Raw genomic sequence first — 23,592 nt, 5'->3', positions numbered from 1 at the left:
TATTTCTTATGCTTTAGAAAATAAATAATAAGAAAACCATGGTATTAAAAAAATTGAGAAGTTAATGGCAGTATCAATTTATCAAAAGTATTAAACATTTCTAAACGAGATGTAACCTTTCAATAACTGAAGTCGACAGGTGTCAAAACTAGACGCATGAAAGTCAGACAGAAAGTGAAGTCGTCGACGATTTCAATTTTTCATGAAGCGATATTGAAAATATTTTCTTCCAACTAACGTAAATCTTATAGGAAATAAATAAGCTAAAATTATTTAGGCACAACTTTACTTTTGAAGCACCACAACCGTTTATATGATGGCAAACAAAAGTGTTGAATTTTCCGTAAGTATTTTGGTTTTACTTCTCGTTTAAAGCGAGGACGTTCTTTATTTATAAATTAAAATGTTGTTGCAGAACCCTGACTGTTTGCCGGTAGAGAATCTAACGTTATCGGTGACGAATGCCGGCGTTGTGCAGCAAATTAAGGCGTTGGTGAGTGCACGTTTGTTGCAAACATAATGTTGTGAAATAAGTGCAGTTTGGTTAGCTGGGGAACACCCCGGTACGTAGTGTACTGCTGGTATCTGTGGCATGCATTCCCCTCGTATTTCAATGTTCTGCAATGGGGATATACCCTATTTTTATTCTAGTTTCTTTTATTGGTGTCAATTTGAAACTTATAGTACTTATAGGTAGGTACCTATAAGATTCTAATCAGCACCTATATTCTATACTTGACAGTATGTAGTTGTTATAAAACTTTTTAGTTTCCTGTAAAGGTTCTATTTAACAAAACTTTGATTATGTTTTTATATTAAACTAAATAAATACTTACTGAATAAAAATAAAAAAACATTTGGTGTTTAACTTTTTATTTTCTATATACTATGTGCTGTGAAATAACATTTGAAATGATTATTTTTATTATTTACTGGAGACTTAAATTATTTTTATGACATACATTAACTATTGCCAAATATCTTCCATGAGATTTTTTAAAGATATATTATGTGCTCACTATATCTATTTTAAAATAAATTAGCAAAATAGTATTTTCAATATAGATGACATAACATGCATTTCCTAAAATACCGACCCCACATAGAGATAGGAATAATACATATTCTAGGACCATTCCAAGCTCTGTTGGTGAAAACTGAAAAATTCTCAATTCTTTGCTCATTCCACAAATCTAAACAGAATTTCTTCCTTGGCAGTAGGGCTTAAGCTCACTTAAAACCACAATTTTATTTTTTGTTCCAAAATATCAATGTCCCGCATTAGGACTCGGAACTAATCTTAAGTAATCTTATATTTACCAAGAAAGGTATACACCTTTCAAAAAAATGTAGACAGAAAATTGCTATACTTATAGCAAATAATATTAACACTGTTATAACTAATATAACAGATAGTAGTTTTAGTGACAAATCTGTGCTGTCTAGAGTGTCTAACAGCACAGAGACACTAGGTTTAAACTAGATTATAAGACAACAGAAGGTACCTTTATAAATCATATTAATGATAAGGTAAATTCTAGCAATACAAAACCATCTCAGAATAATAATACACAGGAGCAGCACAACTTAAAATTATTTTATATTAATATTCAAGGCTGTTCATCAAAAATTTTAGAATTAGAGCTGTTTTTAGAAAAAACTAAGTATGATATAATTTGTCTATCCGAGCATTGGTTAAAGGAGGACCAACTAACATCTTTAAATTTAGAAAATTACAAGGTAATTAGTAACTTCAGTAGAAAGCAAATATTACATGGTGGGTCCCTAATATTAGTTAAAAATAGTATTAAATCTAAAGAAAGGAAAGATATTGTAGCACTTTCAGTTGAACACACCATTGAGTTGTCCTGTGTTGAGCTGGATAGACATGTTGTAGTTTGTGTATATAGACCACCTAATTATCAGAATCTTGCTTTATTTGATTCTGTCATGGAGGATGTTTTAAGAAAGGTTTCTATTAGTCACAAATCAGTAATTGTATGTGGAGATTTCAATATTAATTTATTAGAAAATAGTACAAACAGTATGGAATTGTTAAATTTATTTGGATCATTTGATTTAAAAAATTTTTTTTAGAACCAACTAGAATAACATCCACTACCGCCACCTGCATTGATAATGTTTTCTGTAATTGTGATTACAAATGGTTGCGTATAGCTCTTATTTACCTTTGCTAAAAACTCAAATAAGATTTAGACAAACTACATTTAAAAATTTGGAGAAATTAAATAATTCTTTAGCTACTAAATTAAGTATAAAAACATTTGATATTAGTAATGTGAATAAGTTGTACAATGATTTCTTTGAATAGGGAATATGCATAAAAAATAAAATGGCCTGATTTTTTTTCCCTAAGCTTTTAAGGTCGTAGTATTACACTCAATTCGTTATTTCCTGATTTAATATGCATTTAATTATTTAAAACATAAATCAAAAAGTGAAAAATTTACGCGCGTAATTCAAATTTGTAAAACGCCTCGTGACGTCATAGGGCACATTATCGTCCTGTCAGTCAGTCACGTGTACCAACTCAACTGTCTGTCAAAGTGTCAACTCATGGTAGAGGTACAGCTTGTGTTTGAGAACTTTGAGAGAAAAATTGGTTGTATTGCTATACTAGCTTAGTTTTCTAAAATATAAATATCAAGAAATATTAAGCGTCATCAATAGCAATGACGGACAACGGTTTTGTGAAAGCACAGTCGGATAATCTTCCAAAAATAGATGCATTTATGATGACCACATATTTTGCGTCAAACCCAGATTTTACATCTGCTGAGGTTAAAGGAGTAAAAGCTGCAAGGTAATTATTGTCAAACATGGCATTTTTAAGCTAGTAAATCTGTTTTTATGCATACGTGCACTTATTTCATTATTTCCCTAAATATAACCTCAAATGTTGTTTACATTCATTATACTTTATTAAAACACGTATGAATTAGATTATACGATCAATCGCATGTTTTTATGAGAGTAGGTAAGTAAGTAAACCTAGATTATTGTTTATTACAGATCTCAACGAGAATCATACGGCGATTCAGCTGTAGGATATGTACAAATTAAACGAGAGGGGAACTTATGTGTAGTGAAAGCTCGCATCACACCAGAGCACAATGTTCGTCAGAAGTCATACGCAGTACAAGCTGTATGTGATGAAGCTGAAGAAACTGTAATTTCTGTGGAATGTCTGGATTGTGCAGCACACTTAGGTATAATCTCTTTTACTTTTTTGTGTTTGTGGCTGATGATATACTTGTTATCTAAGTAAAACTCTTGACAGTCATAGGTCATGTGTAACCATAAAGATTGTCAAATTATTATGAAGTCAAGAACTTATAGCAGCATTAGGTTAACCATTACTACCAGAGTGATATTATTGTGTAAGAAAAATAATTTTATTCTTTTGTTTTAGGAGGATGTAAACATGCTATTGCATTTTTAGCATGGCTTCACCGACGTAGTGAAGATCCTCCAAGTACAAGCATTGAGTGTTATTGGAAAAAATCCAAGCTTTCTTCAGTTGGTACTAGCTTGAAGTTTATTAAAGCAAAAGATATTTGCAAAGCACCTAAAGTGAATCCCGCATCAAATTCCTCAAGCACTGGCAATTTTTTAACAGTGGTAAAAAATAATTGTGTGAGTGTTGGTGATACAAATAATCATCTGATGAAATTTTATCAATCTCCAAACAATGCAGAGAGACTGTCGATCCACCATTTAATTCTTGCAAGCAAGACTACAAACCCTGTTGAGTTTCTTGAATATTGCAAACTGGTGATGAGTACAGAAGCATGCGAACAAGCCGAATTGATAACTAAAGATCAAAATGACTGTCCATTATGGCATGAACTAAGATATGGAAGAATCACAGCTTCTAAGGCATATGAGGCTGCACATTGTAAAGTTCTGGATGGTTCCTTAACGGAGAACATATTGGGAGCAACCAAACTGAAGGATACAGAAGCTATGAAAAGGGGGCGATTTTTAGAAAGTCAAGTATTAAAAGAAGTAGAGAAAATTAAACAAATAAAAATAAATAAGTGTGGCTTAAAATTAAATGCGGCTCATCCTATAATGGGGGCTTCTCCAGATGGGGAAAGTACTATGTACAGCATAGAAATTAAATGCCCATCATCAGAAAAAGCGTTGAGCCGTTATATTGACAGCAATAGTGAAGTGGCTCCAAAATATATGGCACAACTACAACTTCAGATGCATTTTGGAAATAAAAGTAAGGGTCTTTTTTGTGTTGCTGATAACAATTTTGAAACCTCTAAGAAAGTTAATATAATAGAGGTGGAATATAAAAAACAACTGTGTGAAACGATAATAGAAAAATGCACACTGTTTTGGCATCAAGCCATTTTCCCAAAAATAGGTAAATTTTAAAAACATGTACTTTTACTTTATCTGAAATAAAACAATTAATGCATTCTTAATTCATTTTTTTATTAAAACATCCTGAATATTTACCAAACCACATGCCAATGTTATTGCATCATCAATGACAGGTATTAAATTATAGTCTACACAAGCATGAGGCAGTAACATATGAAACTCTCTTAATCTATTTATTACACGTTCAACATGAATTCTCAAAGCTGCTATTCGTTTTGACTACTTTACTTCATCTTTGGTGCTTGGGTTGGATTGTGAAACAGAAGGTGGCCGGACGAGAGTACAGTCTCTGGCTCCCAGTAAATGTGATAAGTCTTTGAACCCTCTGTCAGCCATAACTGCTTTTTTTGGAGGTAAACAGTCTAAGTAGCCACAGTCTTGCACTATCATGACATCTGTAGCTCTTCCACCATATCCATCGGATATAAAATTAATCAACCCATCTGGTGTACATGAAATTAAATACTTCAATGTATTACATTTTTTGTACTGTGACCAAGTAAGTGATTGGTGGACTGGATCGGAAGGTTTTTCAATCTGGATTTCAAAGCAATCAATAATAGATATAACATTTGAATACCTCGCTCTGAATGATATAGGTAAATTTTTATATACCTCAGTTGGTGTTGGCCACACAATCAAGTCTTTCATTTTTGATGCGATTAAAGGTAAACTTTTATTGAATATTCTACTGATAGTGCTCTGTGAGTAGCCAAAATGTAAAGCAAGTATGCCAAATGATTCATTTAACTACAATTTCTTAAGAGTTATTAATATGTCTACAGTTGGAAGTGGAATGTTTTCACTTAATAGTTTTATTAAATGATATGACTGTTTAGGTAATCCTAGTAACATTTTGGGTTCTCTATCTATGGCACTTAACATACTACTGCGCATTACATTTTTAAAATGTTTTTCATCATCTGAATCTGCTGATTCATCTTGCACACAATAACTTAAGTCAGATGAGCTACAGGGTTCATAATCATGAGATATCTGTGAAGAAATGGACGAAATAGATGTTGTATCCGACTTAGTAGGAAATAATTTTCTTTTTACCGCAGCTGTTGCAGGTTTTATTGGTGAAGTTCCAATATTTTGTGATGGAAGGGGAACAGGAGATAAAGCTACATTAGTCTTCTTTGTTGTTAAATTAACTTGAACACTTTTACTTCTGAAGTTTGGTCTCTTATTTATTTGCACACACTTGTCACTAAGTAAGTTTTCTGTATTAGTAGAGACTTCAACATGGGATGTACGGGGCTCTATTACAGACACATCCATAACAGAGGTACTAGGCCTCTCTGGATCATTTTCACAGCCTTGAATATAGGAAGTACTTGGTCCGGCATCACAATAACTTGTTTGTGAAGTTTCACGTTCTAAAACATTTTCACTGTTGACTTCAGGTTCGGGGAGAGATTCATTTATTAGTAATAATCTTTTCTTCTTAGAATCATACATTCTCTCCTGTGGTGCTGGAGCATTTCGTTTTTGGCATTGAAATTTATGAGGCATAACTCCTTTATTTAGGAATAATTTAACTTTTTCGCCTTGTTCCTTCATGAGCTTGTATTTAATATAATTTACTGTATCTTCTTTGATCTGAAATAAACACAACACTTGGTGAAGCATCTTAGGATAAGTAGAAATAGCTCAGATGAAGAATCTTCTAACATGTTATGACATTCGTAAATAAGGTTACGAACTTAAATAAAGTTCTGTAACCTATGGATTTCTAGAACACTACAAGATGTTATTTGGCCAAATATAATACTTACATTAAAATGATCTTCACAACAATGTAAACGCGATATTGAAGATACATTATATTCTCTTCGCATAACCTCACACCATTGTTTACGTATGTTTGGATCTCTCGGAACAGCAAAAAAAACTTTATCTGGTGTACTTTTTATATTGTTAGGACACATTGGTACCATGCAATATCTATAAAATGGCTTTTTTCTTCTTCCATGATTATTACGCGTGTTGTTATCTATCAAACTCTCAATGTAAACAATACAATGACAGGTGTGCCCTATGACGTCACGCCTCAAGCGCGCGAGAAATAGGAGCGTTTGAACTCGTCAAATTAAACCACTATTTTTAAAATTTTATAAAAAAGTAATTACTACTCTTACAGCTATGGTTTATTTTTTTTTACATCAAAATGAAGTGAAAATTGAATTTAAAAAATAAAAAAATTGTCTGCATATTCCCTATTATTAAACAAGGAATTTAACAATATTTTGCCAATCAAAAATAAAGATATTCATACCAAATTTGTATTTAGCGATTGGGCTACTGTAGGTATTAGGAAGAGTAGAGATAAACTTTTTGACCTTTATGGCATGAAACCATATAATAACGACCCCTTTTTCAACAATATGTAACATCGTACTCAAAGACTTTTAGATTAGTGTGCAAAGCCGCAAAACGTCTTTATATCAGCAATAAAATAAAATCAGCTGATGACAAAATAAAGACAACTTGGAAAATAATACAAAATGAAACTGGTAGGAAAAAAATACATAATTCGGAAATTAAGTTAATGTCTGAAAATGGACAAATTTCCTCAAATTATGATGTAGCACAGGAATTTGAAAATTTTTTTACTAATATTCCTATTAAAATAACTAGAGATTTAAATTCTTCAGCCGCACTCTCAACTAGTTTGCTTAAAAAAAATGTAAAAACATGTCAAGATGATTTCAGTTTTCAATATACGAATCCTCTAGAGATCGTTAAAGTTTTTAAAGAAATTAAGATAAAATCAACTGAGGATCTTTGGGGACTATCGGTGAAAGTCTGTAAAACAATTATTCATACTATAGCGCCCTATCTGGCTATGATTTTTAATAAAAGTATAGATGACGGGGTTTTCCCTGACCTTATGAAATATAGCAAAGTTATCCCACTATTTAAAAGCGGTGAAACCACAGAACCTAATAATTATAGGCCTGTATCTATTCTGCCAGTCCTCAGCAAGGTGTTTGAAAAGTTGATATTGTCTCAGATGCTTCATCATTTTAATAAAAACTCTATCTTCCACCATCAGCAATATGGTTTCACTAAAGGTCGTTGTACAACTGACGCCGGTGTTACTTTAATGAAAGAAATATTTGGTGCCTGGGAGGAAGCACAAGATGCCATAGGTGTTTTTTGCGACCTCTCAAAAGCATTTGATTGCGTTGATCATGAGACACTTTTGCTGAAATTAAATCATTACGGGATTAGAAACACTGCGCTCCGTCTATTGAAATCATATTTAGAGGATAGGCAGCTGAAAGTTCATATAAACGGGGTTAATTCACAAGGGTCTGAGATAAAAATGGGCGTTCCTCAGGGTTCAATATTGGGTCCTTTTTTTTTAGTCTACATTAACGATTTGCCACTCATATTCGAAAATGAACCAAAAATGGTGCTGTTTGCAGATGATACATCATTGATTTTTAAGATAGGTCGACGTATGAATAATTTTGACGACGTAAACAGCTCCATTCTTCAAGTCTATAATTGGTTTACTATTAATAACTTGGCGCTTAATGAGAAAAAACCAAATGTATTAAATTTTGCTTGCCAAACGTACAAAATAACGAATGTTATGTTGCTTTGAACGGACAAAAGTTGGAATTTGTTAAGGAGACTATATTTTTGGGTATCACACTAGATGACAGATTACAATGGGGGCCCCACATAAAAGCACTTTCGGGGAGACTAAGCTCCGCTGCTTATGCAGTCAGACAAATTAGGCAGCTAACGGATGTAAATACAGCAAGGCTTGTTTATTTTAGCTATTTCCACAGCATAATGTCTTACGGCATTTTGCTGTGGGGTCGGGCCGCGGATGTAGAATCAATTTTTATTTTGCAAAAGCGAGCTATTCGAGCAATATATAACTTGCCCCGTCGTGAATCTTTGAGAGAACTTTTTAAAACTATAAATATTCTTACAGTGCCTTCTCAATTCATTTACGAAAATATTATGTACGTAAGAAAAAATCAACAATTGTTTGAAAAAAGAAGCGACAGACATAATCTTAATACGAGAGGTAAAAATAAGTTGGCTATACCGCAATTCCGATTGTCCAAAGTGCAGAAATCCTTCATGGGTTTTTGTGTTAAATGTTATAATAAACTACCAACTACCATACTGAATCTGAACGAGAAAAAATTTAAATCTTGTATAAAGCGTGAACTGTGTAAACAGGCATATTATAAACTGTCAGATTATATTGAGGATAAAAATGCGTGGCAGCATGTTGGTCCGGCTCCACTGGACACTCGCTCACACTAGACAATGCTCAAATACGATCACTAGTTACACGTTAACTTAAAGTATTAATTTATTCCAATGCAGTCTAGGGATCCTGTGGCATCAAGCAGATATTTTTTTTTTTATGTGAAAGATTAAATTATATATTATTATTATTTGTATAGAAGCATTATTTCAAAATTGTAAGTGTACATATGTGGGCACTATGTTTGAAATAACCCGCTATTTTATTTTCTTTACAAATTGGTTTTATTGTCCCGTTAGTTTTGACGTATTGTAGTTACATTGTTCCTACATATATATAAAATAGATAAATAGTGTATCAGAGAAATTGTAAAAAACTTCTTTTTTAAAAGAGTAACGATGGAGTTTCTTGCTCGTTCTTCTCCATTCGAAGCTACACTTTGGAACGAGCGCCTAGCTTCACTGACAGACAGACTGACGGACAATTCAATTTGACGTTTCAAAAGTGCCTTATTTAGGATTAATTGAAATAAATGCTTTGACTTTGACTTTGACTTTGACTTTGAACATAGACTGTACGTTTTTATTTTTTTATTTACAGCTTAATCCAATAAATTATACAGTTAAATATGATGTTAAACTACTTCACATTATGTAATTAACTATTTAAAAAAAAGTACCTATTATAATATTAATTACTTAAAACTATTTTTATTCATGTAACATAGGTGAAGCCATAAGCAAGAAGCTAGTACAAGAAAAATGCATTATCATACCTACATAGCTACAGCACACAATGCATTAAATTTGTTATGACTGCATTAGTTAACCTTTAGGGGAATACCCTGATTCACTGCACAAATGCATTTGAGGTGTTCTAGATATTACTGCACAATGCACCTATTGTTGTACAGTCTATACCACGGGTAAATTACCTAAACAATAAAAATTAAGATATAAAAGAAAAGCCATTTATCAGATTTGGGTATCAGGAGCCCAGTAGTTTAACCTACTTCAAACTGTTAGAACAGATTTTCGACTTTCTTTGTTTTGTTATAAGGTTGAAAATCCAATTAACAAGTGGCCATGGGTTAGGATAAGTTGTTTTGTTGCTATGTTACATATTAGTGTTAGGCACTCAGACTGTTTGATAGTACTTATCTTGTTATCACTATAGCACTTTGATATTGAGTGTAATAGCTTTCGTAATTTACTAAATATAGCTTTTTGTTAAGTTTCTTTGTTTAGGTATCTGTTAAAAATAAATAAATGTGACATAATTCATATGTAGACAGAAAGTGAATACATAAATGACATAATATCATTTCTGTTGAATGTAGGTAACAAAAAGAGGTTTTGGGTTTGATTATTAAACTGGGGTTAATTGGCTGGCCTTTTAAGTCTCGAAAATAACTATATTAGTATGAATTTAGGAAATATTACCAAAATGTGTCATTTAACAAACTGACTGCATAATTGTTGCGGTGACTGGATAACCGGCTGCCGCGCAACGTGTAAGGGGTTTCGACTCCCGCACGGATCAACTCTTTGTGTGATCCACACATTGTTGTTTCGGGGCTGGGTATCATGTGTATTTGAACTTGTATGTTTGTAAACTCACCCAGATACATAAGAATATCCTAATTTGAGGCAAAGTTTTTTATATAACTTTGCCTCACATTAGGATTCACATTCTTTACCTGGTTCTTTATATTAATACAAATGCGTCGGCATATAGCCTGTTCCTTTAACTGACATGTAGTTCTTTTCTGCACAAGAAATAAACATAACAGGTAAATCTTTCTGTCTATCTTCTAATCAAACTTATCCGTTTATAATAATTCCAGGACCCATATTGGGTGGAGAAGCGTGAGATGACGATATACGAGCGGCCACCGTCAGGCAGCACCATCGTGCTGGGAGCCGTCGACACCTGGAAGGCCAGGATGGAGGGGTATCTGGAGGATGTCAAGTGGCTGCTCAGCTTAGAATATCATAGGTAACACTATATTTAATTATTGCACTTTTAAAGTGACCGTAATGCCAGAATGTTAGTTGACATTCTTTCAAAATGTCAAATATCTTTATTTGATTTTTATTGTTTTGATATAAAGTAGAAAATCCAATGAAAACAATTACAGATTGGAGTAGGTATGTTTACTTGCTGGTAACAATTCTTTTTGATGTTTTTTCGCTTTTCAAAATGGGTTGATTTCTCATACAAATCTAAGGATCTATAGTACCTAGTTAGTCGAACACAGATTGTAGTTATTTTCCATACGCCAACGGACTTGTGGGTTGCGTTCTCTATGCTTAACATCAATGCTATCCTCTCTCTTAAAAACTCTTTTTTTGTGGTAAAAGTTATAAAATAAGACCCGATACACCAGAGGCGTGACAAGTGCGTTGCTTTTGGGGGTTAGGAATTTAAGGGTTGTTGGGGAATCGGGGATTGGGAAGAGCGGTAATTTAAGTAAACTTTTCTTAAATGAATCCATTCTTCACCTCTTTTACTCCATATCCTCAGGTTTTGGAGCACAATCCTGTATCACTCGCAGTGCATGGACGCGCTAGTATCGTTCCTACAGGAGGCCACGCCGCCGTACATCGCGCCGCACGAGAGCCGCGACGTGCAGACACTGTACGAGGACATACGGAGACACGTGCTCATTGTGTTCAGCCGGCTCGTCACTAATAAGGAGAGTAAGGTATGGCACAGTTAAAGCATTAAATTCAATTAATTCTTAAGATTTTGACTGCCAACAAAAATGTGTTGAAGGCAAATCCTCCGCTAGCTAGTCACTTTTGCTCCCATGGCGTTTAATGTGTTAAACAGGCATTTTAATAACTGGCATTATGGTCAACATAAATGTCAAGTCAATCACAAAATGTCCACCTTGTATTCTCATACAAGGTGGACATTTTGTGATTGACTGTGCAGTGGCTGGGCAACCGGGTAGCGGGCTCGATTCCCGCACCAAACAACTCTTTGTGTGATCCACAAATAAAAGTTATTATTATTATCATTTTCTCTCATGTGGTGGTCGGTTACAAACATCATATTCACATATAGTCATCACACTCAGACCCGGGTCAATCATCACACTGGATGATATAAAGAGATACAAAAGTTATGATTTTCACAGTGGTATACCCGATCAACTATCACACTGTGATCATACAAAAATATTTTTCTGATGAAATATGAAAGTACATTATATTATTTTTAATTCCAGACACAATGGATGACCAAAGAATTCATGGCAGATCTACTGTACGATAAGTTTATATTCACGATACCGATCATATGGGACCTGTGCCTCACGTACGGCGTGGACAATGGGCGACATGTGGGCAGGGTGCTGGATTGTGTGTTCGGGCTGCAACCGCGGTACGAGGGCGATGCCGTCGCAGCTGTCGCTTTTGTTAAGGAGGTAAGCAGGTTTATTTCAGTTTAAAGTGCAATTGTGAATCTTAGAAATGATTGGTCAAAAATTCTATAAAATTCCCAAGTGATTCTTTGTGTAAAAAATATAGTCAGATAAACTAAATTGCTTAAATTTTATTATACTATGCTTGTTCTTTTCACGTAACTGATCGAGAGTTATCGACTAGTTTCAAGCTAGGAATGGGGCCCATAATTATGGGTAAATGGCATCACACACTTGATTGTTGCGCACCGTCGAACAATCACATCAGGAAGCTGTGTATTCTAATGTATTTATTTATTAAATATTCAATTAATTTATCATATAAAAAGGAGCCATAGATCAGTAAGCTTCTTTTGAAGCATGGAAACTCCACAATAATTATAAAAAATACTTTAATTATTCCCACAGGCATTCAAATACATAATCCTGCAAGTGAACAAAGATTACGATAGCGAGGGTCCACCGAATTTACCGGAGACTTTCAAAGGTTTCTCGGAGATCAGACGTCCGTCCAACTCGAAGGCTGCAGACAAACTGACGTTCGGCGTGCTGAAGGACCTGGTGGTGCATTTACTGGACACCAGTATGACCTTGAGGATATTCCTCGAAGTGTACCCGAAGAGCGTGCCTATATTTAGGAAGACTAATTTTGTTATCAGGTGAGTTAGTTTGAGATTATTATTTAATGTAGTTAATGTTATCGTTTTTAGTCTTCTTTTTCTTTATAAAAAGCATTGTCCGTTGGACTAGGATTTTGTCCTGTGTCGTGGGTGCGTTTACAACCCAGACCCGAAACAACAATTTGTGGATCACAAAGAGTTGCTCCGTGCGGGAATCGAACCCGCTACACGTTGCGTGGCAGTCGGTTGCCCAACTATCGGCGCCAACGGTGCAGTCTTCCGAGGAGTTTGCAGAATTGCGTGTAGTTTATACCATGTTTGTATTGCCGTACAATTGCAAACTCGCGTGTTACTACCGAGAAATTTCCAAAAATCTCCATAAATAATTTGCTCGAATCAGAAATGAACGTCCAGACGCCATACTCAGCAGCCGCACTTTCTACCACTTGAGAAATGAGGTAGTTCTTTATGTATGAGGTCCCAGAAAATGACGGCGCACCTTAATACACTTACGTCATTCAAAAATGAACCCTATACCTCACCTCTTAAAGTTTTGTTTCAGTATAGTTCAACTCTACGAGTACGGCATCCCGCTCTTGTATGAGAAGCTAGAGGAGACGGGAGACCAGACCAGCGTCACGTACACGGAGATCGAGGCACACATCGACACCGTGCGCGCCGAGCTCATTGACATATTCAGGGAAATACTTGCCGCTTACAAAAGTGCCATTTTTAGTGGAGAGTGAGTAATTAATAAAACTTTTTTTTATTTTTTAAACTATATTGTCAGTTTAGCATGTCTCACGATAGTCGTGAGAACTATAAATAGGACACGCTCTACTAGTTTCGAGTTACAGAAGGAATTTTCATCATGAGCAGCATGCGCAGACGCAGCGACGTCGCGCATCTTACTAACTTACTAGGCGGCACTCTGTAACTCGAAACTAGTGTCCCTACGTCCATTTGTGCACCTCGCAACAACAATACGGGCGTTTTATTTTTATGTTCTATGCATGTCATTTTATGTCCCTTAATGCCTATTTTTATATTTATGTCCTTATCTTTTACACGATAATACTCAGATTGGAATAAATCGCACAAATTGTTATAATATGTTTGTTTTAGCTGTAAGTCCTCCATGTTCCTTAATCGGCGCATTCCAATAACCTACCTATCGGCAGATTTGCCTACCAGCGGTAGTATTTTGACATAAGCTCCATACAAAATATGTCAAAATTCTACCGCTGGTAGGCAAATCTACCGATAGGTAGGTTATTGGAATGCGCCGTTAATAAATAAATAAATTGACGTTCCGAATGTCTAAGTTCTTATCTCTAGTCCATTTTACAGAGGCAGTATAGCGAACCACGTGGAAGACTACCTGGCGGTGATGATGGACGGGCTCTCGGAGAAGCTGCTCATCAAGGACTACCACTCCTGCTACCCCGTACACGATGACCTCGAGATGCTACGGCAGGCATACCCCGACATGTATCCTTTTACAACCAGTCTTCAAGGGAAATGCGACTTTATTGTGAGGTGATTAGGGTGGTTTTTGAATGATGAGACCTTTTACAACCAGTCTTTAAGGGAAATGCTACTTTATTGTGAGGTGATTAGGGTGGATTTTGAATGAAAAGATGTATGTAGTTTTTTTTGGGATTCTGTGAGTTAAGGGGTTATTTATTGATGTATAGACAGGACTATAATTAATATTACTTTAATTAATAAATACTACATTAGTGTGCTTCTCATACCCATAACTTATTACACTTGGCTTTATTTATTTCAGTTTATAAAATTTGTCTATCAATTCAATAATGGCCTCTTCTTATTGATTCATTATATTTTCTCTTTGCCATAATTCGTCAAAATCGATTAATCACTTAAAGCCAAGGTTTCCCAAACTATGGTGCGTAACCCATGTGTCTGTAGAATGTCACAATAACCAACCGTTCAGTATTTTATTTTTCATAATAGTAACGGTTTTATTCTGTAAAGGTGGGCCCTGAGTTTGAGAACTTAATTTAGACAGGTCGTAGTCCAAACAACTTCGAGAACCACTACTTTTAGCACAACCAACAAAAAAAAAAATACAAGAAAATAAAACCTGAACGCACTTCAGAGACACAGTAAAGACTGACTTCATTCTCCAAGCTATCTACTCAAACCTGGACGAGCCTGTTCCGGAGTTAGCAGCCCCAACAGACCAACTTACAAACGGACATATAGAAACTCCTACGCAACAAAATACCCCCTTAGACGCAGAAATACCAGACAATGTTAGGGAAGAATCTTTAATAAGTGAAGTCAAAGATATTTTCCCACATTTAGGGGACGGGTTTATATTGAAATGCTTGCAACACTATGGGTTTAATGCGGAGAGGGTTATTAATAGTGTTTTGGAAGATAATCTCGCTGAGCCGTTGAGAGGTAAGTTTGTTTATATCTTGTATTTATTCAAGTGTGGGAGAGCCATGCTTCGGCACGAATGGGCCGGCTCGACCGGAGTGATACCACGGTCTCACAGAAAACCGACGTAAAACAACGCTTGCGTTGTGTTTCGTTGTGTGAGTGAGGTTACCGGAGGCCCAATTACCCCCTTCCCAATCCCCGAATTCCCAACAATGCATAATTAAATTCCTAACCCCCAAAAAGGCCGGCAACGCATTTGTAACGCCTCTGGTGTTTCAAGTGTCCATTGGCGGCGGCAATTGCTTTCACAATCACCATCAGGTGATCGGTCTGCTCATTCACCGGCTTATACCATAACCATTATCAGATTTTAAGAAATTTAACATAAAAGTTAACGTTTCTTTCCCCTATTCACAGCATTAGACCAGTCGCTTCCAATAATCCCTGAAGATCCGTTAGACAAGAAGTTCCTGGAGACGGGCGTGGCGCGGCTGAACGTGTTCGATGGAGACCAGTTCGATATCATGACCAGGGACGACGTGGACGTCTCCAAGATCCACGTCGGCAAGCGCAGGTCCAAGTACAAGGACCTTAAGGAGATGTTAGATGATAAGTCTGAGGTTAAGAAGATGGTGGACATTTATAGCAAGTATAAGTGAGTGGATTTTTTATTTAATGTTGTTTTTCAGGTCTATGAACTTAAACCGGTATGCATCTGTTTGTATGAGGCTAGTTTATAAGACGCGGTATGGAAATTAGAAATCTATTTAGTTCGTCAGATAGGTAATTTAAAAAATATTTGACAAGTATTTTTTATTTTGTCGTATAAGAAAACAATGCTTAGATAATATGAATCAAAGTTAGTTTTTTACATTATGTTTTTTCTTCTGTAACTTTGCACCTACCACTTCATCGTTTTGCAATACCCAATGGTTGATTGTCAGAGAATACCCATGGCATTCAATTTCACAGTGTATATGGAATAAAGTATTTAATAAATAAATACATATTTTCTGTACAGTGGGCTGGTCCAGTTAGATCTCCAAGATCCAAGTTCATCAAAGACCATATTTACATTATTGTTATGAATATTCCAATGTTCCAGTTTGGTATGCGACGAGGAGGCGCTGTACTCGGACGAGTACGACGACACGTACGACTCGGACGGCGTGGCGCCCACCGCCGACCTCACGGAGGACGCGCGGAGACCCTTCGTCACTCCACGGGCGCTGCGCCAGTACGATCGGGACCAAGAGGTACGGTGGATGTTTCAGTAAAACTAATGACATCCTTCTAACGTGTAAATTTTACTAGTACAAACTGTATTGAAAGCAACGTTTTGTGAAAGTAGCGCGGTGGCTAGGCAACCGCCTGCCGCGCAACGTGTAGCGGGTTCGATTCCCATACGGAACAACTCTTTGTGTGATCCACAAATTGTTCCAGTTTTAAGTGTCATGTGTATGTGAAATTGTATGTTTGTAAACGCACAACGACACAGGAAAAAATCCTAGTGTGAGACAACACACTAGGATTTCTTCAAAGTTCCATTGCATTTACTCATAATTTTATTTATAAAACCATAATCTTCTTCCAGGAGGAGTCGGACGATGAGCCAGAAGGTCAAGAAGAAGAGAAGCCGAGTAGTAGTAGAAATAAGATGGACTTCTGTGTGAACCCGGAGGAGATGCGCGCGCGCAGGGAGGCGAGCTATCAAGCCAGGCGGGGACGGGGACATGGGAACCGACCCGCACCACAACCTAGGTATACAAACAATTAAATAGACTAAAAAAACGTAAAGTTACTGGTTTTGCATTTGATGAAGCATTGATTGCGTTTAGAGTTGCCAGGTCACGTTATAGGGCTTCAGTGGAGAAGGCTAAGGGTAACCTGTTGCGGAGAGTAGTGCAGAGGCTGGAAAGCGAGGGTCCGTGGTCGCCTCTGTACCATGAGTTCAAAGCCAATAGATCCGTCGATCTGGCGTTCGTACAGAACATAAAAGTCAACAATGTTCACACCACTGGTATTGAGGAGACAACGGAAGTTCTACTCGATGAACTCATCCCTGACGATGTATCCGAGACAGATAGCGATTATCATCAACAGATTAGGTCGTGGGCGGCTATACCACCCAATTCACCGGTGTCTGATCTACCTTCCATCAATGAGCTCGTAACTGTTATTAAAACGTTGCCTATGAATAAATCGTCTGGTGAGGATAAAGTTTCAAATAAAATGATAATAGAAGCGTGCAAATCTGCGGCTGACGCGATCCTGTCTGTCTTTAATCGTTGTATAGCGGAGGGCGTCTTTCCTCGTATATGGCGACGTGGATTCATTCGCATAATACCTAAGAATGGAAATAAACCACCCGATGACCCTAAGTCATACCGGCCTATTACGCTTTTACCATCATTAGGAAAACTTCTTGAGCGGCTTATCGTTCCTCGTTTGCTGCCCGGTGGACCGAAATTTCACAATAATCAATTTGGTTTTACTGTGGGTAAATCTACTGTAGACGCAGCTCTCTCTGTCCGAACCATAGTGACTTCGTCTGAGCACAAATATGTAGTAGGCATTTTTCTAGACATTTCCGGTGCCTTTGATAACGCGTGGTGGCCAATGCTACTCCTTAAACTGAAGGGTCGTGGTTGCTTTAGTAACATATACAAACTATTATACACTTATTTTCTTCATGGTTCTGTAAAACTGAAACTTGGTAATTTTTCTCGGTCGAAGTCGTTGTCAATGGGATGTCCTCAGGGCTCGGTTATTGGCCCGTATCTGTGGAATTTAGGGTTTGATGACTTGCTCGCGACCCCCTATACCTTCTGGTTGTACGTTGACTGGATATGCGGATGATGGCCTTTTGTTAATACAATCAAATACTCGAGCCGGACTAGAGAATTTAGCTAAGGACTGCCTCAGTAGGATCTCGCGATGGGGCGAACGTAATCGATTAACTTTTGCACCCCATAAAACCTATCAATTATTGCTTAAAGGAAATTTGAAATCATGGCCGTCTATTAAATTCAATAACGTTCCCGTCAAACGTAAGGAGTCGGTTTGCTATCTCGGTCTAGTCCTAGAAAAAAACTTTTCTTTTATTGAACATATTAAGACTATTAGTGAGAAAGCCAAAAACAATTTCTATGCGCTCACGCGAATTTCGAAGGCTACCTGGGGTCTCTCTTTTCTTACGCTCAGAACCATCTACGGAGCAACCTACCTGGGATGCGTGTGCTACGGGGCACCGGTGTGGGCTGATAGGGCCACAATAGGCGCGGTACGGCGAAAGCTTCTCCAAGGTCAGCGTCTAGCCTTGATCTTTCTGTGTAAGGCTTATAGGACGGTTAGCACAGAGGCCCTACCTGTGCTCGCGGGACTACTTCCAGTCGATCTTGAGGTGCAGCGACGTGCTGCCATGTACTATAATGCGAGACCTAACTTTTCCGCAAACTTTCTAGCACAACGTGATCGAAGCAAAATTGATAGATTGCTCAAGCCTTTAACGGACGTCTGGGATGAACTTCTGACTGAGTGGCAGTGTAGATGGGAATCTTCTACCAAGGGCCGCCACCTCTATCAATTCTTTCCATCCGTGCATGAGCGTCTGGAGAGGACATGGTTGGAGGTGGATCACTGTGTTGCCCAATTTCTTACTGGCCATGGCAACTTTAAAAGCAAATTGTTCTCATTTAAACTCGTTGATTCACCATGGTGCCAATGTTCGACAGCGGAGTTGCGACATGAGCAATCCGCCCATCACATACTCTGGGAGTGTGGTCTCTGGCAATCTGAGCGTGACACTATGTTGGATAATTTAATTGTTTCATCAGGTGTAGTTTATTACACGGACCTTGTGGAGTCTCGAGCGAATTTCCGTGCGTTTAGGCGTTTTTGCCATACCTATTATTGGAAGCAAGTATAACAGCTCACGCATAGGACCCATTTAGTATTAGCATTTAATATTTTAGTTTTAAGTAAAATTTCCGTGGTGCTTGGCGACTGGGCTTCTCCCAGTTGTGCAGTCTCTTTTGTGCCTTAAGGCTTAAGTCATCCTGTCTCCTGCATTAAATTCACTGAGGGAAGTGGACACTATCGTTATTCTTGACTTCTCCTCTAATAACATGCTTCTAATTTAGGATTAATTGCGGGATCCAAGACAGTCATTCATGCTCCTGGGACGCGCCGGACTTCAGTGTTCCGGTGTTTTCATGTTTGTATCTACTGTAGATACTGGCTTACAGGAGTTGCAGCGGTTCGAGAGGTTGTGGCGGGCTTGTCCCAATAAAAAAAAAAAAAAAAAAAAAAAAATACATACATACATACATACAATAATATTTGTTTATATACATTCAATTGATTTTGAAATAACAATAAGTTTTAGGCAATGAAGTTAGTTTTTTCACTTTCATCTTTATAGCTTTACTGACAGACACACTGACGGACTTCAATTTGACTTTTCAAAAGTGCTTAATTTATGATTATTTGAAATAAATGTTTTGACTTTCACTTCATTCGGTAGGTAATAACTAATAATATATTTTGGTCCAACCAATATTCAACAAAACTTCACTTAATACTTTTTTAATTTTCAGGAATACGGACGTAACAGGCAAGCCACGTGGCCAGGGGCAGGAGAAGGAGGTACTTCACAACAGAGACAAGAAAGAGAAGAACAAGTCGGCCCGAGCCAACCACAACCGAAGGTCTGGCGCCCAGTGGAAGAGGAGCCAAGGCATGATGCCGTCGTAACACCCTGTATAGTCAACAACACCCTGTATAGTCAACAACACCCTGTATAGTCACCAACACCCTGTATAGTCAAACACATCAATGTATGCCGTCTTTACAATGTATAATGAAATTAGGATTCTTAAAATTTTGTCAACACGCTGTATAGTGAGACTGGTTAAAATAATGCCGTCTGAACATCCTGTATAATGAAATTAGGATTCATGTCATTTTGAAACGCCATGTATAGTGAGACTCGATGACGTCCGAAATTAAAAAATCTATCAATCAATAACTGTCATAAGTCTTAAGATTAATTTATGAGATGTCATAAGCTTGGATCGATTCAGATATTTTAGACTAACGCGACGTCCTGCGTGAGCGATCTAGACGCAAAGGCGATACGGTGTGGCGCGGCGCGAAAACAACAAATTGTCAAAATGTATTGACGTGGCATACGACACCAACCGCATGTGGGATGCGGTGTAGTGCGGCGCGAACGCGATCGATTGGTTTTATTTTGTCGTAAACTGTACGCTAGTACTGTCACATTTTTGTTGATATTTATGATATTCATTTTGTTGATATTTGATATTCGATATCAGAAACAGAAACAAAACGAAACGATTCACATGCACGTAGGACATAGCCGCCGCGTCACACCGCATCGCGTTGTATTCGCGTATCACCGCACCGCTTCGCGTTCGCTTCTAGATCGCTCACGCAGGACGTCGCGTAAGGTTAATTATTAACTTCGGTCGTAAAATAATACCACCTGTGTAATATAATTAGGGTAAATCATATAATTTATACCAATTTAACAAGTATATATTGTATATCAACGCGGTATCCTGTTTTAACCAGTAAAATAAAATATGTTTTAAGTGTGAGAGCCATGTTTCGGCACGAATGGGCCGGCTCGACCGGAGTGATACCACGGCCTCACAGAAAACCGACGTGAAACAACGCTTGAGTTATGTTTCATTGTGTGAGTGAGGTTACCGGGGGCCCAATTACCCCCCGTCCTAATCTTCCTGATTCCCCAACAACCCTTAAATTCCTTACCCCTTTTGGGGGTTTAATTTAATTAAATTAACTTAAATTCTGAACCCCCAAAAGGTCGGCAACGCACTTGTAACGCCTCTGGTGTTTCGAATGTCCATGGGCGGTGGCGATTGCTTACCGCCAGGTGTCACGGTCAAACTCGCTGTTGCAGTTTGGGCAAACTCCCCAGCGTAGTCGATGATTCATGACAATCTTCTGAAACTGTCCAGTTGTAGCGTTGCACGAAGAACACGCCTGTGAGGTATACTGTTCATCTACGACCGCTACATCAATGTTGGGCTTACTCCGTAGACGTTTGATGAGCGAGTCATGTTTGAATTTACGACCGCTGAAAGAAGCCTTGTTCATAAATTTACTTCCAGCACCATACAACACTAGAGTATTGGAGCCATCATCGAATATTTCCTTGATTATTTTTTCTTCACATTTAGCGGTACGGATATACTTGTCTAGTTTCAAACGTGAGAGCTTAGCATATTTCTCATACGGTTCCTGACGAACGTTGAACCAGTGCATTCTAAAAACCGTGTATTCCACGACATGGCTCATGTTTTTAGAAGAAACGGGAAAATCCAACTTTTCACGAGCCTTTTGTTCAGCCTCCTCACTGACTCGACACAACTTGTCTTTGACTCGTGCACGCTTCCACTCCAATGTATGTGAGCGCACATATTTTTTTGTCACACGTTGAAACTTGAACCTGCGCGATTCCACCACAGCAACGGGAATCCTGGAACCGGGATCAACAGCGATGATACGATCATAGCTCTTCTTTGATCGTTTCTGTGGTTGTGACGTACTAGGCTCCCTTTTGATGCGACTCATTGATAGACTCACGCTAAAGCCATCTGTTTGTAGGGTACACCCAAATTTTATCATGTTAATATCTAACCAAGGAGCCCATAATTCTCGTCGATGATCAATGATCTTGGGCCAATTGCCCGTAATAGATTTTGGATCTACACGGCGCAGTAATTCATGCCAACCCCTGGATGTGTAGGTAATGTGTTTGAGTCCATGTGATGGTTGTGGAAATAGTCGAAAGTCTTCAAGTTTTGTCTGAATTTTGAGCCATTCTGGAATAGTAGACCACCACTTGGCGCCTCCGACAGTGTCCACGTTGATAATAGAACAAACTCGACGCATCTCTTCATTATCGTCGGGTAGCACTTTCTTGAAGAAAGCCGAAAACAACGCTGGATCATTACGCTTCACGTTGAAATAGCGGGCCAGTCTAGAGTAGGCGTGTGTGCTGATGTTTGTGTGTAGTACAGTCTCGTACTGTTTCGCCATCTCTTGAACCACAAATGAGCGAAGTTTATCGTCAAATTTTCTCTCACTAAACATGGTAGAATATACGTTATTATAGGGTCCTTTTCCCTTCATGGCATAGATGAAATTCAACACGTCTGGTTTAGGTGGAAGTTCGGTGCTTGTCTTCATATAATAATTATACCAAACACCCAGTTCGATATAGACTCGTGAGAGATCGCGAACATCCCGTCGAATTTCTGTCAAAAGTTTGAGTTTTTTCTCTGGATCCAAGAGCGGACAAAGACAGGAAGCAAGTCCTCGTTTGACGGTATAAATCTCTAGTTGGGTAGATTCACTCAGATTCCTTTTTCTTATGGGTGGTAAATAGTTTTTACATTTTTTTGAACTTGTTCGAGTATGGTCCGAACCACCACACGTCTTACATGCCGCCATGCTACTAATTGAAACAAGGGAAGAAAGAGGGTTATATAGGGACGAGTGTACCCTGGCTCTAAAGGTTAAAAAAAACAATAAAGTTCAAAATTCTTTATGTTAAATGTTCCATACATAGGACATCGGGATTTAGGAGGCTAAAATTCCAGACCCCCAAAACGTCGGCAACGCACTTGTAACGCCTCTGGTGTTTCAAGTGTCCATGGGCGGCAGCGATTGCTTACCGTCAGGTGATCCGTCTGCTCGTTTACCGGATTATTTTATACCATAAAAAATGTTATAGTAATTTTGAAATCTGCATTAAAATGTGGTAACCTGGTATATGGTGTTTGCCCCAAATTGTGATCAAATGACAAGTGAATACTATTGATGCTGTATACGTAGTAAGTGCCGTACTTCTGCCTATCCCTTTAAGGTGATAGTCTAATCATAGCGTGTATATACTTATTAATTTATTTGTATGTGTGTACTTATGGATCTTTGCCTAACCCCTGAATATAAAGCGTTATATTGTGAATTAGTGGTTCTAAAGGAAACAGTCATGTTTGATTATGCAAAACCATGTGATTAGTTAATTGGGTATTATACCTGCTACAACATATTATATATGGTTGTATACTTATATTTATGCCGTACTGTCTCAACGTATACTATGGTGTACATAAATTAGTGGAATCAAGTCAGTTATTTATATTCCAATGAAGTTGTTCAATAGCTGTGCTATTATCTATCGGAGTTATGCTATTTTACGTTGCTGATTAATGCGTTTGGATACGACCATTGTCACGTTCATCGAGAACACAGTGTAGCAAGATTGGTGGAATCTGGAATTGTGCTAAACTGTTTATGGAAATATGCCTCGCTATATCATGTGAACTCGTGGATGTGTGATATAAGCATGATGATTCCCTACTAATCGATTATTAGAAACGTGATATTTACCATGTTTATTAGTTTTT

The 23,592-nt window shown here is 37.6% G+C and overlaps 3 protein-coding genes across 3 annotated transcripts; 2 read left to right on the top strand and 1 right to left on the bottom strand.

The window, feature by feature from the left end:
• The first annotated feature begins 135 nt into the window (after window positions 1–135).
• Window positions 136–20,160, top strand: LOC118272017 (activating signal cointegrator 1 complex subunit 2). The gene is made up of 13 exons (XM_035588308.2): window positions 136–343; window positions 416–493; window positions 10,509–10,660; window positions 11,189–11,369; window positions 11,898–12,095; window positions 12,501–12,751; window positions 13,275–13,454; window positions 14,063–14,203; window positions 14,838–15,145; window positions 15,545–15,782; window positions 16,233–16,383; window positions 16,722–16,888; window positions 19,726–20,160. The coding sequence occupies exons 1-13, from the start codon at window positions 314–316 to the stop codon at window positions 19,880–19,882; spliced, it is 2,232 nt and encodes a 743-aa protein (XP_035444201.2). The 5' UTR covers window positions 136–313; the 3' UTR covers window positions 19,883–20,160.
• Window positions 2,581–4,460, top strand: LOC118281142 (uncharacterized). Its single transcript, XM_035601627.2, has 3 exons — window positions 2,581–2,824; window positions 3,034–3,230; window positions 3,434–4,460. Exons 1-3 carry the CDS (start codon window positions 2,694–2,696, stop codon window positions 4,408–4,410), a joined length of 1,305 nt encoding a protein of 434 aa, XP_035457520.1. The 5' UTR covers window positions 2,581–2,693; the 3' UTR covers window positions 4,411–4,460.
• On the bottom strand, window positions 4,452–6,642 carry LOC126910705 (uncharacterized). Its single transcript, XM_050693897.1, has 2 exons — window positions 6,201–6,642; window positions 4,452–6,024 (listed from the first exon to the last, which is right to left on the bottom strand). Exons 1-2 carry the CDS (start codon window positions 6,360–6,362, stop codon window positions 5,170–5,172), a joined length of 1,017 nt encoding a protein of 338 aa, XP_050549854.1. The 5' UTR covers window positions 6,363–6,642; the 3' UTR covers window positions 4,452–5,169.
• Window positions 20,161–23,592: the final 3,432 nt, after the last annotated feature.

Source organism: Spodoptera frugiperda, chromosome 5, assembly GCF_023101765.2.
Source record: "Spodoptera frugiperda isolate SF20-4 chromosome 5, AGI-APGP_CSIRO_Sfru_2.0, whole genome shotgun sequence".
Classification (NCBI taxonomy): domain Eukaryota; kingdom Metazoa; phylum Arthropoda; class Insecta; order Lepidoptera; family Noctuidae; genus Spodoptera; species Spodoptera frugiperda.
The sequence above is the reverse complement of the archived record's forward strand: the minus strand, read 5'-3'. Positions and strand labels throughout refer to the sequence as shown.